The following is a 14214-nucleotide window of genomic DNA, read 5'->3' on the forward strand; positions in this document are numbered from 1 at the left end:
AATCAAAATTCCGATATGGGTGGCATAACCGGCTGCTTGCCAAGACTGCGGTGGCCGACTCGCTTACGTGGCCGACTCGCTTACCGATTACATTATGTATCAAGCATCAGTCTTTCAGCTGCACCCTAGGGCTTAAACTCTGACCTCATTGGAGTTTACCCTCTATCGCAGATATCGCAGATAAGAGCATCTAGCCAGCTGATCTGCGTGCCAGTGCGCTGGGGCTCTCTGAAGTATCAACTGTGGTGGTGGGTGCATCAGCGGTGGACCACGCGACGCTCAATCTCCCAAAGCGGTAATATGTGTTTTGCCTACTGTAGCCATTGATCAGACGCCACCCTCTAGGCATACATTGAAGCATTGTTGTTCCATACATGGATATTGCTTGGAGAGTCATTTATTGTATCATCGCATGCTAGGATTGGGCAAAGGCATCAAACAGATCACATGCCCGAAAGCCCTGCGTCGCTTTACCGATGCATGGAAGTGCAGTCCCAGTAAACAATCAGCCTCCCGGAATCCCGCGCCTCCAACTACCTAGTTCCTTGTCTGGGACTCGAGAAAAGTACGTATGCTCTCCAATTCGACACTGTTAGAGAGAGACTCTCAAGACACAAAGAGAATCGTCGCCCGCGGAGATTGCGTATACGCCACCCCAACTGACCGGGATGGAAGCATCGTAAGACTCAAAGCATCTGTACGACTGTAGCGCACAATGAAGCGATCAAATTTGCGCGGTTTTCTTCTTGGTGCTTTCGATGACTCTGAAGCCACGGGCGACACACAATCCTCAAGCGGAAAACCCACCGACTTGCCTTACTCCAGACATCCAATGGGGTTTCCTTGTGTTATTCCCCGAATAACAGTTGTCGGCGGGTGGGATGGGGAGATCAGACGGTACCGGCAGCGCTGCCATGGGTGGCGGTCAGCCACCTAGCGAGTCGCGACCCCATACATGCCCAGCCACTGTTGGTTGCTTGGAAGATAGGGAATGAACCATCAACAGATCCAGATAACCACCTGCATGAACTGCGACCGCGCATACAACATGTCCCCAATTGACTCGCTTAGTGTGTGGGACTGGCTTGAGTCATTGCCAACTTGGAAGTTTTGAGTTGGATGCCAAAACTGGGAGGCAGTCTGACTTGTCCATCGGCCAGTTCATACGTATAAATCAGCAAGGAAACACATATTGACGAACTTACGGTTTAGTGTCGCTCACCATTTTCTCCCTGAGGAACGGCGATGAAGTCACGCACGTCCCATCTACTGAGAGGATATGGATGATGGACTTAGTAGTCGTCAAAGGACCCGAGCTGCCACGCGAGAATAATACCGCCCTACCATCCCCCCCGTCCCATTTCCCCTTCAATCTACCTGTCAGACGGCAAACCCATGGGATCGTTCGATCCTAAGTCCCTCTTGGAGCTCGACCATCCGGGACCCTGCGTGGGACGAACGGAACGGGTGGGAAGCCTGGATGGAGGAGGGCAACTTGCCATTTAGTTGACATCTCCATCATCTCTAGACTCTATCTGGTAGCGGGTAAGTTGCAACAGCGTCACCCATGGAGGTTTGCAGCCCAGAGGGAAGGAGAAACGCGGCCCAACCCCTGGCCATCCTTGCTAGCGCCCGTCTAACGATCACTAGAGGCGGAGTCCAAGTGGAGCCCATTAAGGCTGGACCTCCAGAGTCTGCCAGAGACTGAGAGTCCTCGAAGCGGCGTGAGTGCGGTGACTGACTGGTATTTACGGACCTCGGAGCATCTCTAGCACTAATTCGTCTTTAGTTCCTCTTGCGACTCGTTGACTGGATGCCTTCCTCGACGCTGCCCCCCTCTCTTCCTCTCTCCCTCTCTCTCTCTCTCCCCCTTGTACAGTACACCTCAAGATCGGGCGGGATGCGGAAGGTTTAACCCTAGACAGTCATTGTCCTAGGGTGAACTTTGTCGATATGCGCCATCGTCATCATCGGATGTGGTGGGATCGGATCTTGCAATCCCGCGCGACTCGACTGAACGGAGCGTTGCGCCGCAGGATTTAAGGAAGGAGACAGACAGGTGATGCCCAGTGATGAATGACTCCGGTACTGATGACCGAGGATGGATGAGATGGCTAAACTATTCTAACAATCGGGTATACCCTCCGCCGTGACAGTACCATACCGTCCAACTCCCTTATAACTGGGCGCACTATGGCTTTATAGTGTCTGCTGTAGTGCACAAATGGAGTGCGCCTATTGGTTGGGAAAGGGGGTGCATCCCCAAGAGAGCTTAGCACTAGGCCGGACAGTCTGGTCCTGGAATAATGACCTACCTAAGAGAGTTTGGATCATGCTAATTTCCAGCGCTAGAGAAGCAGAAACAGACTGACCCTTTTTTCCGGGTGCAGCACGACAGCGGGATCCAGTCAGGTGGGAGGTAATATATGTAACACCATTACCGTATTCTAAATCTGCTGCTGCAGAGGAAAAACACGGAGAAGAAAAACCAAGAAAAAAAAATTCAGACAGGAAGGATTTTTCCTTTTTGCTCGACCATGATGTAATGAATTGCAGTGTTTGAATCCACCTCTCGTTTCCGATATGAATTGAGTCTCTACGCATCAGATCGAGTGTCGTCATATCAAAAGATTCTGATCAGTGTGCTGCAGTTACCGGCAGAAAGTCTTATATCATCAACAATGGTTTGCCCCTGACATTTTCGGTAGATTCCCACATGCTGAGATTATTGCCGTCTGTCCAGGGCTCAAATGAAGAGGAACCTCGAACTCCTTTTCATTTTCCCTGGTTGGAATGGTGGAGTGCTTCCGCTCCTCGACCATTCCTCGCCAGTCCTGCCTCGGAAAGGGTTAGGGTGGAGAGATGGAGGGAGTGAAAGAGAGGAACACGGCCGTTCGTTAGACTACCTTATTCTTCTTCTTCTGCATCGGGCTTTTATTTATTTGTTTTGGAATCATTTTTGTTGTCCTTCTGGTTTTGGCGACTGTTTTACTTTTAGGGTATTTTGGTCTTCTCGCGCGCGCTCCATCTTATTATTAGTAGCTAGTAATTATACGAACCTCCTCTAGCCTAGCATACGTACGACGAATTTGACACAGACACCTTAGCGGGCATACTAGCAAGTCTAGCACCAAGTGGGAGCGAATGACGATGGCCAGTTGATGGATTACTACGGTGGCAGTTCAGTCAGTCAGTGTTCAACGTGTATGTCCTCCGTACAATCCATCTATCAAGTGTGAGTGAATCTGTGACTGAGGTGTTGACTTGTTAGTGACTCGTCGCCTACTGTTTCTGCGCTTGACCAGTCGCGTTCCGTCAAATCAACACATCGATTGTTCGCCTTCTTTTCTGTCTGTCTGTCTGTCTGTCTGCCTCCCTCACTCATTGCTGCTGCTGCTGCTGCTGCTGCTCCTACTGTTGCTCCTCGCTCCCCTCTTCTTGCTTGGTTTCAACTCCCCTCTTCTCTCCCCTCTTGCCCTCCCCCCCCCTCTTCTCTCTTTCTCTCTTTTGATCTATCACCGCCCAACCCCCCAGCCTCTCGCATTGAGTTGTTGTTGCCCGCATTAACCACCACATCAACCATCAGCATCACCATCGCTCCATTTTCCAGGTGTGATGATCAACAATTCCCGAGGGAAGATACCTATCTCAGTTTAATTACAATCTATAAAGTACAAAGCAACGAAAGTCAAAATTCATACTTTAAGAAAGAATGTCCCTGTCAGCAGCACTACTGTCAACCCCTCCTCAATAAGGGAAAATAAAAATAAAAACTAAATTTATAATAATTCGCATTATTATCGGTCTGGGATCTGCACCATCTCTCATCTTGTCCCAAAATTCGCCCCGTCGTCGACCGCTTCTTCACCACCAAAAAGGTCTCCACGGCCCGGACCCAAGGCCTCGTCTTGGTCTCTTCGGTAGGTAAAGCTGTCACCGCGTCAGGGGTTCCTCTTCTTTTTTCTTTTTTTTGTTATTTACCTCTTTTCTACCAATTCTGGCTTGAAGGCCTTTTCCCTTCTGGTCTTTCTCGGATTCTCGTCTCTTCCTTCGTCTCCTCTTCTCTGTCTGCTTCTCCTACAGTGATTACATCCACCTTTCCCACTTCCTCCTCCCCCCCCCCCCCCCCCCCCCTCTCTCTCTCCCCTCCCTTCCCCAAAAGGCGGTACTCCTCCGATCATCCTTTCGTTTAGCCTGTGTCCACTGTCCACCCCAAAACGGGTCCGCTCCTATCACTACAGTGATCACGTCCAATCCTCTGGGTCTTCCATCTTGTTTCCAGATCTCCTTCTCCTCCACCCTCGCTTCTTGCCTGAGAACTACATGACTACCCCTTTCCCCCTCTTGTCGAATTGTGTTTCGTACTACATTTCACCCTCCCCATCATCTAATCAATCACCCTTCTCACCCCTCGACCTTCCATCATCCATGGGACAAAACTACTTCTTTCGCGGACTCAACCTAGTATAACTGCGAATGATGAGCTCCTGCCTATACTAAACATCCTCGACACTTAACAGGAGATTATTTCACACCCCTCCTTCCACACATTCGTTACGGGGAAGGATATCCGGTCAACATTCCTCTATACCTCCGGGATCCCCCCTCGGCTGACACCACTTACCCCCCCTCCTCCCCCCTCCAAAACACCTATTCGACCTGCAACAGTTCCCTTGGTTTTTCTGCTGGCAGAGACTCGAAAGGAGAGACACCATGACTGTCTGCTATGATCATTCCTCGTCGAGGAGCGTGGCTCCAACCTCCGTCGCTACTCTTGAAGACCGCTTCGAGGTCATCAAAGAGGTTGGCGATGGCAGCTTCGGCAGCGTGGCTGTCGCACGTGTACGGACAGCTGGCGCCAATGTTGCACGAAGAGGGACCATGGTAAGCTCTTTGCCCTGCGCAGATGTCTGATGTGAGGTTGCTGATTCCTTGCTTAGGTGGCGATCAAGACAATGAAGAAGACATTTGAATCATTGACTCCCTGTCTGGAGCTGCGTGAGGTCATCTTCCTGCGGACCCTTCCACCCCATCCCCACCTTGTTCCGGCTCTCGACATCTTCCTTGACCCGCTTTCGCGCAAGCTGCATATCTGCATGGAGTACATGGACGGCAACCTCTACCAACTGATGAAGGCTCGTGACCACAAGCCCCTTGATCAGAAGCACGTGAAAAGCATCCTGTTTCAAATCCTCTCCGGTCTCGATCACATCCATGCTCACCACTTCTTTCACCGCGACATCAAACCGGAAAACATCCTAGTCTCTACATCCGCCCCGAACGACTCCACCTTCAGCCGCTACTCTAACCTTGTCACTCCTCCTTCCACGCCTCCTACCTATACCGTGAAAATCGCTGACTTCGGTCTCGCACGCGAGACGCACTCGAAACTCCCCTATACGACCTATGTCTCGACGAGATGGTATCGCGCCCCCGAGGTCTTGTTACGTGCCGGCGAGTATTCCGCACCGGTGGATATGTGGGCCATTGGTGCCATGGCTGTCGAGATTGCAACTCTCAAGCCACTATTCCCCGGCGGCAATGAGGTTGACCAGGTGTGGCGCGTATGCGAGATCATGGGCAGCCCTGGCAACTGGTACAGCAAATCGGGGGGCAAGCTCGGAGGTGGTGAATGGAGAGAGGGCTCTCGCTTGGCTCAGAAGCTGGGATTCACTTTCCCGAAGGTTAGAAGCATTAGCAATTTTGACATTTCCCCGAGCAAGACACTAACACGATTGCAGATGGCCCCTCGCTCGATGGAAAGCATTCTCCAAGCTCCCCAGTGGCCCGTGGCTCTTAGTCAATTTGTCACGTGGTGCCTGATGTGGGATCCCAAGAACAGGCCGACTTCGACCCAGGCTTTGAACCATGAATACTTCGCCGATGCCATTGATCCATTGAGACCCAAGTCCTCGACCGCCCGCCTTCTTGGTCGCAAGCACTCCGAAAAGGTTCTTAAGACCGCCACCCGAGAGCAGAGCGACTCGCCTACCCTCACCTACAAAGCATCCTGGTTCAGGCGGTCGTTGATTGGGAGGTCTGAGAGCCCGGTTCAGCCCGCGGAGAACGACAACCCCGCTAAACCCAGTGTTACATCCTACCCTTCGGAGCTGCAACCGAGCAAAACCAGACCTGCGCCCATCAAGCGTGCTACCTGGGCCAACGGCGCTCCGATGCCCATTCTGCCTTCTATCAGACCCGTGTCTCCCCTGTCGAACGCAGTCACGGCCCAAGCGAATGCATCCCTGGCTCACTCTGGTGACAGTGCCGGAAAGGCCAGCAAGAAGATCGGTCGGCAGTTGTCGGTCAACTCCCACGGTAATCACTATGCTGATGTCCATCGGCAGGAGGCGGAGAGGGCTCTCAACGGTGGAGGCGCCGTCATTACGCCGAAAGAGAGCTTCTTCTCACATCTCCGCAAACGTGCCCGCCGGTTGTCTGGACGCAATCAGGGTAATGTGTCTGGTGATGATGTCGAAGCGAACGCTGGTTGCATGCCTTGGTCGAATCGGTCCTCGCTTGCTCTGGACTCTGTCAATGTTAGCGAGTCCAAGTCAACCTCGGACTTTGCGGAACTCGACAAGGCTCTGCAGAGTGTGAGGCAATCCATTGATTCCAGCAACCGAGGCAACGTTCCCGTACAGATCACTTCTCATGTGGACGGTAGCAAACGGCAGTCTATGCCCCTAGGTTCCGTCCGAACAATGGGTGACAGCCCTGTCTCAACGAGTGGCAACGGAGCGCCGATTTCCAGCCGGACCCGGCGCGCGATGCAGATGTCCAGCAATCCTATCCACCGCTACGAGACTCCCGAGGAGGAGGACGAGCTGCTGGACGAGGTGCTGCATTCAGCGAGTAAAGCTGCTCGTCGTCTAGCACAGACCGAAGTCACGTCGGACGGCTCATCCCACTACAGCCACCCAGCGGGCGCGAACGACAGTGGCCGCCCATTGCCGAGCCCCTATCCTACTCCATCGCCTTCTGCCAACTGTGACGGCGGCTATTTCGGTCCATCGGAGACCCCTTGTCGACGACTACCGGCTTCCGACGAAAAGACTGAAGCAAACTCGAACCGTCAATGGCCCACCCCACCTTACGACGAGTCCGAATGGACCAAACCCGCTACCACGAAGTTCCTGACCGGATCAGCGACCTACCGGTAGCTCCTTGATCTGGCGGGACAACCCACATTTCTTTTTACTCATCTCATCTCCCCTTGAATATGGTTGCATTTACCAAAAGAAAGTCAGAAAAATGGGTGGTCATGCGCATAACCGGCATTTAACCGAGCAAGGCGTACGGGGATCTGGTGTCTATTGTGTTTTTCATCTTGTGTGAGGACTGGCAGCCTTTTTTCTTCTTATCTTTCATCCTGCGCTTCACTTCCCATACCCGTTTGTATAGCCCGTGGTTCCAGTCCGGGGTTGCCTTTCATTTGTTTGCATTGTTCTCATACCCCAAAGGCCTTATTCATAGATACAGTCGGCCTCGCAACCTGTTTTCGGCATGCCGTTTGTTCGTCTCCCATTCTTTGACCATCTTACAACAACATTTGCACATTGCTTATCCGCTTCCTTGATACCTAAATGCGCGAGTCGCAATTCCGCTCTCCCACCTCTGATCATATCTCTATCTGAACCATTCCCCAACATGTCTTACATACACAAATCACCTTTCCCTTTGTCCAAACTCCCTTCACCCCTATGTATATTTCCTGTGGCACCATTCTTTCAGTCACCCAAACATGCCCCTTCCCCTATTCACCCCTCATTGCGCGGATGGGAAGTGCTCTGGCACTTTTCCCTCAAAATTTCCTTCACCCATTGTACAGTTTATGAATTGGCTGAGGAGCATCGGTGGCTGGTCTGGAGCTTGAACATTCTGTAATATAGGATCATCTCGACGATGTGATCGTCTGTTTATATATATACACAACTAATTCCACAGACAAAGTCTGTATTCTGCACATATCATTTGTCCGAGGAGAGAGAACATAGTAGAGTAGTCCTCGTATAGTTGTCTAACTGATGGAGGTGTAGAGGATCAGAGATCTAGATCCACTTAACCAGGCGGAACAACCATCCGCCGGCATTCCGGCAGAATTTCCCAAAGCAGCACTACGTCAAAAGGTTCAGATCGCCGTGATTCTCCAATAATTCCGCGAAACAATCCGGCGCGAATCGCTGCTCGTCTCAACAGACACAGCAGGGCTTTTCTAGTTAGCGGACATCTTGCAGAGTGGTGTGACAGACTCTCGCCGCCTGAACACACAAAGCCAACAATTACCTAGAGCTAGTCCTAGCATCTGAGTTCTTTGGTTCATCTCTTTCGGTGCTCCAGGGCTAGCGACAGCAGCGGGGACTGCCTGCGGCCTTGAAAATCTCTCCGCAACCTCTGCCTTAATTCCGAAATCTCAGAACTACATCTCCCCTGCCACATACATACATATCTTATTCAAGATGTCCACCCAACGACAAGCGACCTCCGCCTCGCAAACCCCGCACATCTCGCCCGCCGAGCTCGCCTACCTTTACACCTCGCTCAGCCTCCCAGACGGCCCCATCCGGCCCGACGGCCGCTCCGCCACACAATTCCGGCCGCTGACCGCCGAAACGGACCTGCTGCCAGGCACGAATGGGAGCGCGCGCGTCGGGTTCGCGGACGGGACGCAGGCGATCGTCGGCGTGAAGGCCGAGGTGGAGCGGACGGTTGTGGGCGCCGGTCAGCAGCAGGCCGCTACAGCGAGCGCGAGCGGGGATGGTGAAGGGAACGACGGCGAGGAGGGTGCTCCGGCGGCGGGCCACGGGTCCTGGGTGCAGATGAGTATCGAGATCCCCGGGTTTCGCGACGATGATGCCCTCCCTGTGTTCCTGGCGGAGATGATGCGCGAGCCGTTGGTTGAGAGTGTTTCTTCGTCGGCGGCGGCTGGGGATGGGGATGGGGAGATGGAGGGGGGCTTGAAGGGAAGGCTGGTTATTAATCGGAGGTGGCATTGGAGGTTGTATATTGATGTGAGTTATCTTTCTTCCCTCTGGAATATGGTATTAGGGTGTTGGGGGTGGGTTAGGTACGGCCTGACGGACGGTGCTAATGTAACTCTGCTAGGTATTACTCCTCTCGCAACCTCTCTCCTACCCTCTCCCGCTGTTGTCCCTGACGACTCACCTGGCGCTTCTGGCGACGAAACTCCCCAAGTTGAAATCCAAGGGCGAGGAGGATCCGTTCTTCGATGATGATTGGAATGCCGCTGAGTATCTGTATCCGAGGGTCTCTTCTACAACTTCTTCAAAGCTCGGTGCCGCGCCTTCACCGGCTCAGCATGTCCGTCCCCCCGTTACCTTGTTGGTTATCGCCGTCGGCGATAATGTTATCTTCGATCCCAATCGCGAGGAGATCGCTGTCGCTGATACCGTGCTGGCTATCTCGGTGACCCGCGATGGCGGGGCCGACGGCGGCCTGAAGCTGTTGTCTATCCGCACGATCGATCCCCCTTCGCGACTGACGCAGCCGGGCGTGCCAAATTCCGAGAATGTGGCTACGCTGGGGGCCGCGGCTTCGAACGCTGGCTCCGAGGAGCAACAGCAGCAGCAGGCGGTTCTGAATCCCGTGACGGGTGAGGAGGAGGTTCCGGGTGTGTGGAGGCCCCGTCGTGGTGGGGTTAAGAGGCGGACGGTGGCTCAGATGGTGAAGTTGGTGCTGGAGAAGGGTGGGGTTGGGGATGAGGTTCTGGAGGGTTTGGAGGCTGTGGAGGTTGGTTGAGAGGTTGCTCTGGGGTGAAGTTTGGTGCTTTGGTGGAGACAGAACTGTTATCGCGGATGGCGGGGGTTCTATGCGCCTGTTCACAGGGAATGACAGCGGGCGTGCGTCTAGCTCCGTGATAGACCCGCCGATGAAAAGCCCAGGTGGACAATATCGAAGCAAACGATCCATCATGATAACCATCAAAGAGAATAGAAGGCTAGCTAGTATTGTACATAGAGATAAGATATCAATAAAGTTTCACCATCCGCATCCTCACCTTACAGAACCGAATCCAACTCCAACACATTTCCATGATTTATGACCACCTACCAAATCCCCAGCCACTTCTTCACAGGCCTCCTCTTCCCCTCCCAATCAACAAACGTCGCATCCGCCCCCTCAACCTGAACATCCCTAGCAACAGGCGACTGCTCATCCACAGCCTCCTTCCCAGCAGCAGCCACGGGAGCAGCGGCAGCACCCTCCTCAGCCTCGGGCGCCTCCTCCAACCCATGCGCAATCCGATACTGCCTCCTCTTCTCCGCATCCTCGACGCGCTGCCTCCGCTTCTCGCGCGTCAGCTGCGACGAATGCTCGACATGCATCCGGAACACCGAGAGCGCCGTGCGCACCGTATCGATTGGGTGCGTCAACAGCCCGGACCACGGCGGGAGCAAGTGCGCGAATGGCGACGATTGCTTGAAGTTCGTGGTGAATGTGAATGTTGCTAGCGATGTGAGGACGCCCTGTGTGTGAATCCCGGTGGGATTAGCATTGCGCTTCATTCCGATCCAACCCATCGCGGTTCAATCCAACCAAACAGAAGAACTCACCATAGCAATCCAAACATGAATCCCCCTCGAGGTCAAAAACTTATGCGCCACCGTCCCCTCCGGCGGGAACATATTGGGATACTGCTTCTTCCGCTGCTCCGCCTTCTGGGCTTCCGTCAGCCGCGGGCCGTAATTGACGGGCTCGGCGGCCGCCACGCGGCCATTGCTGGTGCGCACGACGCGGCGCTGCGGGTGCGACGGCGGCCGGAATTTGTCCGGTTGCGGGAGGACGATCGGTTTGTCTTTCTTGCTGGTGGATTTGTTGGAGGCGGTCCGGTGAAGGGGTTTTGTTTTGGTGAGGGACTGCAGGGTTCGTCTTGCGGGGAGGCCTCGCGGGAGGAGGAAGGTCGGGATTGTGGTTGGGTTCATTTCTTCTTTGTTTTCTCTTGGGTGGTTTGGTGGAGGGGTTGGGTTTAGATTTGGGAGGGAGTGGTGGTGGTGTTTGACATCCTGGATGCATGGGTATCGACGCGCTGGGCGGGCAATTTCTGACGGATGGGCGGGCGGTGTGGTCTGGGTCACGTGATATAAAAGCAGAAGCTTCTTGCGATAACTTGTTATCGTTGCAGCGGTTTACTCGAGTATGGTAATTGGGTGGGGAGCTTTGATGATGGGTATGTTGCTCAGGGTATCTTCCCTCTAAGTAGATGCGCCGTATACATGGAGACGGTAGCTGGCGCTTCTACGGCTACAATGCGCATTTCCCAGAGTCGACGCGGCGGCACTCTCTATTTACTTCATTTGTTTGACTTCCAAGGTTGCGAGGTGATGTTGATTGTTGCTACGGAGCGGAACAACCTCCCCCCAGTGCCAAGTCGGTCAGACTCGGAGGACGAATGGCCGTCCAGGTATTTGCAAAGCTGGAGCGCTCCGTACCTCCGATCGCGTCGTCTTGTGTGTGCAACTGGTCCAACAAACAAATGATGTAGTTCTTTCACCATTCTCATATCACCCTCGAGTCCCATTGTTCAGTCTCTTCCTGAACCGTTCTTCGAGGTTTCCAGTTCCTAAACATATCGAATTGACCGATTGGTTGCGGGATCCCGACGGTACGGCAGGCAGAGTCAGCACAGCAGGAATGAGCGTAGGATGAGATCATACCGTGCCTTGGAAGGGTTTGCTCCCGTCGGAATGAAATGGCAACACCTCGACAAAAAAAAGTTGATAGACGACTGAGCATGGGAATTACTGCTATAAACTAGCATAGACTGCTATAGATTGATATATAGGGCCATTAGACTCGACTGTAGAGCCATTGATACTGTCTTTGGCTATGCTTCGTACCTGATGATCTCATCTGCGACCAAAAAAGACACCGGCATCTGGTCCCGGACGCGCCCGTTGCGCTGAATCATCGCGGCGTTGATTGGCCAGTGCCCGGATCACGGGAAAGGACTGTTGGGGGCAAACGCCGGCCGCTGTTCCCAGTAGGTACAAATTGCAATCGCAAGTTTTTCTTTCCTCCCCCTTCTGCTTCCCTTCTTCCCCCGGAATCTCCTCCGCTCAATCCCAATTCCTCTGTACTTTACTTTATACCCCTTTTTAATCACCTCACTTCTCCCTTTACACATTCAAAATGGGCAAGGACGCTGGTTACGCTCCTGGTAAGCACTCCCTTCCATATCCTCCATCTCGGTGTTGCGGCTCGTCAAGTGTGTTACCGGTCATGCACGGGTCGCCTTGAACACTCGGCTCGAACACGGTGTCTTCGGGGCGGCCGGATGCATGGGGCGGCCGTCTGGCGACGCCTGGTGCTTTTCTGTGTTCTGATCATGGGTTCTGAGTCGGTGTTGTCATTTTGACAACCTAGCGCTGCTCTGTCTCTTCCACCACCACTGCAGAACCCATGAATCAAGGAACAACAGACTGCGTCCAGTGATAGACCCGACGTCATGACGAGCTTCGACACCTACTGTTTCTTACCACCATCCACATGCGCGAGGCCGAGCTGGAAGCGGCAGAAAAGCCCCAGCAGCTGGCAAATCGCCTGCGCACGCAGACAGCGGCTAACATCTCCGGTTCTCCAGGTGACTCTGCCAAGGGTGCCAAGCTCTTCCAGGTGAGTTAACTACGTCTTTCGTCCTTGCATTGAGAGGACTTGCCACCGCTTCAGTATCAGTTGGCTGACTTTGCGCCTCCCAGACTCGCTGCGCTCAGTGCCACACCGTCGAGGCAGGTGGTGCCCACAAGGTCGGCCCTAACCTCCACGGTCTCTTCGGCCGTAAGACCGGTTCTTCCGAGGGTTACTCCTACACCGACGCCAACAAGCAGGCCGACGTCACCTGGGATGAGAGCACTCTCGTAAGTCTTTCTCGCGAACAGCGCGCGACCTGTGAATAGCCCGACTGACATGCTTCCTTCCAGTACCCCTACCTCGAGAACCCCAAGAAGTACATCCCCGGTACCAAGATGGCCTTCGGTGGTCTCAAGAAGGCCAAGGAGCGCAACGACCTCATCACGTATGTTCATTCCTGCCACCTGCTAGGGTGCAGCCAGCTAACGGATCTGCCCGAACAGCTACCTCAAGGAGAGCACCGCTTAGATGTTTTCATCTATGTGAATCCTTCTAGATCCCGATCGAGATGCGCGGGGTGGTCTCGATTCTGCGCGCTGGAAACAGCCGGTCATTCGGCCATCTTGCCATCGCGATTGGGTCATGTAACATTACCATCTGTTTACATGCGATAGACTTTGGGATCTTCGTGCGATGGAAGAAAAAGAGGATGCTATAGAGTCTTTTGCCTCCCTCGCGACCGCTGTCTACTACACATATTCCCGATTGATGTTTATGGCTATTTCTTTTTTATTTTTTTTTCTTTTGTGACCGATGGAATGTCCAACTTGGTGTATCATGGTATCCATCTTCTGTGAGACTATAATGAAATAAGATCTCCTCTCATGACGCCACGCGCACCGATAATGTCTTTTAGAAGTGTCCACAAGTGTCCTTGAGTGTTCTCGAGTGTCCTAAAGTGTGCTAAGTGTGCTAGGTGTGTCTGTGCTTTACAGTAAATTGATGCGTTGGCCGAGTCTGGCGTTTCAGAAGAGGCCATCACGTGCGGGCTGGGCTGGCGGTCGGGCAATCCCTGATTTTCCCGCCGTTGCTGGCCGAGAATCGCAAATCCATCAATCATCGCGACTGCAACGGCAATCTGGCGGATGATCCTTGCAGCCTGGGAGAAGCCCCTTGGCGCCTTGATTGGACCAGTTGTCCTGCGACAACCATGACCCGGCTCCTCATGGAGCAAGCACCTTGGTGCTTAGTTGGGGAGGCCTCCTCAGACACTCACATACTGTTCCATCTCCGCAGTGCAAGTCATGATGCGAATGCTGCCAAACCCCCGTTCCCCCGCCATTCGGATAGTTCGGGCGGGCGTTGAAACTATGGCATTTCCATCTGGTCGAGATATGAGATAGTTTGGAGGAGATGATACTGTACCGTCCTCTGGATGCACTGTGGGATGACCACGTATGACGCGGATCGGAAGAGGTGCCCGGTTTGTGGCGTGGCAGTAGGCATGATGGGCCGTGTCGATGCTACTGGGAGTCTTCTGTACTGTACGTCGGGAGTAACAGGCTTCTCTCCTTTGCAGCACACTTCAGCCACAGCACAGCACAGCACAGCATCCAACCCTCCCCC

General features: G+C 53.5%; 4 protein-coding genes across 4 annotated transcripts; 3 read left to right on the forward strand and 1 right to left on the reverse strand.

Annotated features, from left to right (window-relative positions):
- Positions 1-4520: 4520 nt before the first annotated feature.
- Positions 4521-7335, forward strand: BO97DRAFT_30143 (serine/threonine-protein kinase). Its single transcript, XM_025691149.1, has 3 exons — positions 4521-4884; positions 4941-5684; positions 5742-7335. The coding sequence occupies exons 1-3, from the start codon at positions 4714-4716 to the stop codon at positions 7161-7163; spliced, it is 2337 nt and encodes a 778-aa protein (XP_025545685.1). The 5' UTR covers positions 4521-4713; the 3' UTR covers positions 7164-7335.
- Positions 7336-8149: 814 nt separating this feature from the next.
- Positions 8150-9759, forward strand: BO97DRAFT_447475 (exosome non-catalytic core subunit RRP42; the record flags this gene model as incomplete). The annotated part of the gene is made up of 2 exons (XM_025698788.1): positions 8150-9011; positions 9106-9759. The coding sequence occupies exons 1-2, from the start codon at positions 8460-8462 to the stop codon at positions 9757-9759; spliced, it is 1206 nt and encodes a 401-aa protein (XP_025545686.1). The 5' UTR covers positions 8150-8459.
- A 203-nt stretch (positions 9760-9962) lies between these two features.
- On the reverse strand, positions 9963-11082 carry BO97DRAFT_380203 (uncharacterized protein). Its single transcript, XM_025693191.1, has 2 exons — positions 10575-11082; positions 9963-10487 (listed from the first exon to the last, which is right to left on the reverse strand). The coding sequence occupies exons 1-2, from the start codon at positions 10941-10943 to the stop codon at positions 10068-10070; spliced, it is 789 nt and encodes a 262-aa protein (XP_025545687.1). The 5' UTR covers positions 10944-11082; the 3' UTR covers positions 9963-10067.
- A 1042-nt stretch (positions 11083-12124) lies between these two features.
- On the forward strand, positions 12125-13486 carry BO97DRAFT_409594 (c-type cytochrome). The gene is made up of 5 exons (XM_025696094.1): positions 12125-12178; positions 12602-12633; positions 12717-12875; positions 12939-13033; positions 13092-13486. Exons 1-5 carry the CDS (start codon positions 12151-12153, stop codon positions 13114-13116), a joined length of 339 nt encoding a protein of 112 aa, XP_025545688.1. The 5' UTR covers positions 12125-12150; the 3' UTR covers positions 13117-13486.
- Positions 13487-14214: the final 728 nt, after the last annotated feature.

Source organism: Aspergillus homomorphus (genome assembly GCF_003184865.1).
Source record: "Aspergillus homomorphus CBS 101889 unplaced genomic scaffold BO97scaffold_115, whole genome shotgun sequence".
Classification (NCBI taxonomy): domain Eukaryota; kingdom Fungi; phylum Ascomycota; class Eurotiomycetes; order Eurotiales; family Aspergillaceae; genus Aspergillus; species Aspergillus homomorphus.

Coding starts and splice junctions, on each gene's coding strand:
- BO97DRAFT_380203 (XM_025693191.1), bottom strand. CDS start 10,943: ATGAACCCAACCACAATCCCGACCTTCCTCCTCCCGCGAGGCCTCCCC. Junction 10,488..10,574: donor TTCATGTTTGGATTGCTATG/GTGAGTTCTTCT, acceptor ATTCACACACAG/GGCGTCCTCACATCGCTAGC.
- BO97DRAFT_30143 (XM_025691149.1), top strand. CDS start 4,714: ATGACTGTCTGCTATGATCATTCCTCGTCGAGGAGCGTGGCTCCAACC. Junction 4,885..4,940: donor TTGCACGAAGAGGGACCATG/GTAAGCTCTTTG, acceptor TTCCTTGCTTAG/GTGGCGATCAAGACAATGAA. Junction 5,685..5,741: donor TGGGATTCACTTTCCCGAAG/GTTAGAAGCATT, acceptor ACACGATTGCAG/ATGGCCCCTCGCTCGATGGA.
- BO97DRAFT_409594 (XM_025696094.1), top strand. CDS start 12,151: ATGGGCAAGGACGCTGGTTACGCTCCTG. Junction 12,179..12,601: donor GGACGCTGGTTACGCTCCTG/GTAAGCACTCCC, acceptor CCGGTTCTCCAG/GTGACTCTGCCAAGGGTGCC. Junction 12,876..12,938: donor CCTGGGATGAGAGCACTCTC/GTAAGTCTTTCT, acceptor GCTTCCTTCCAG/TACCCCTACCTCGAGAACCC.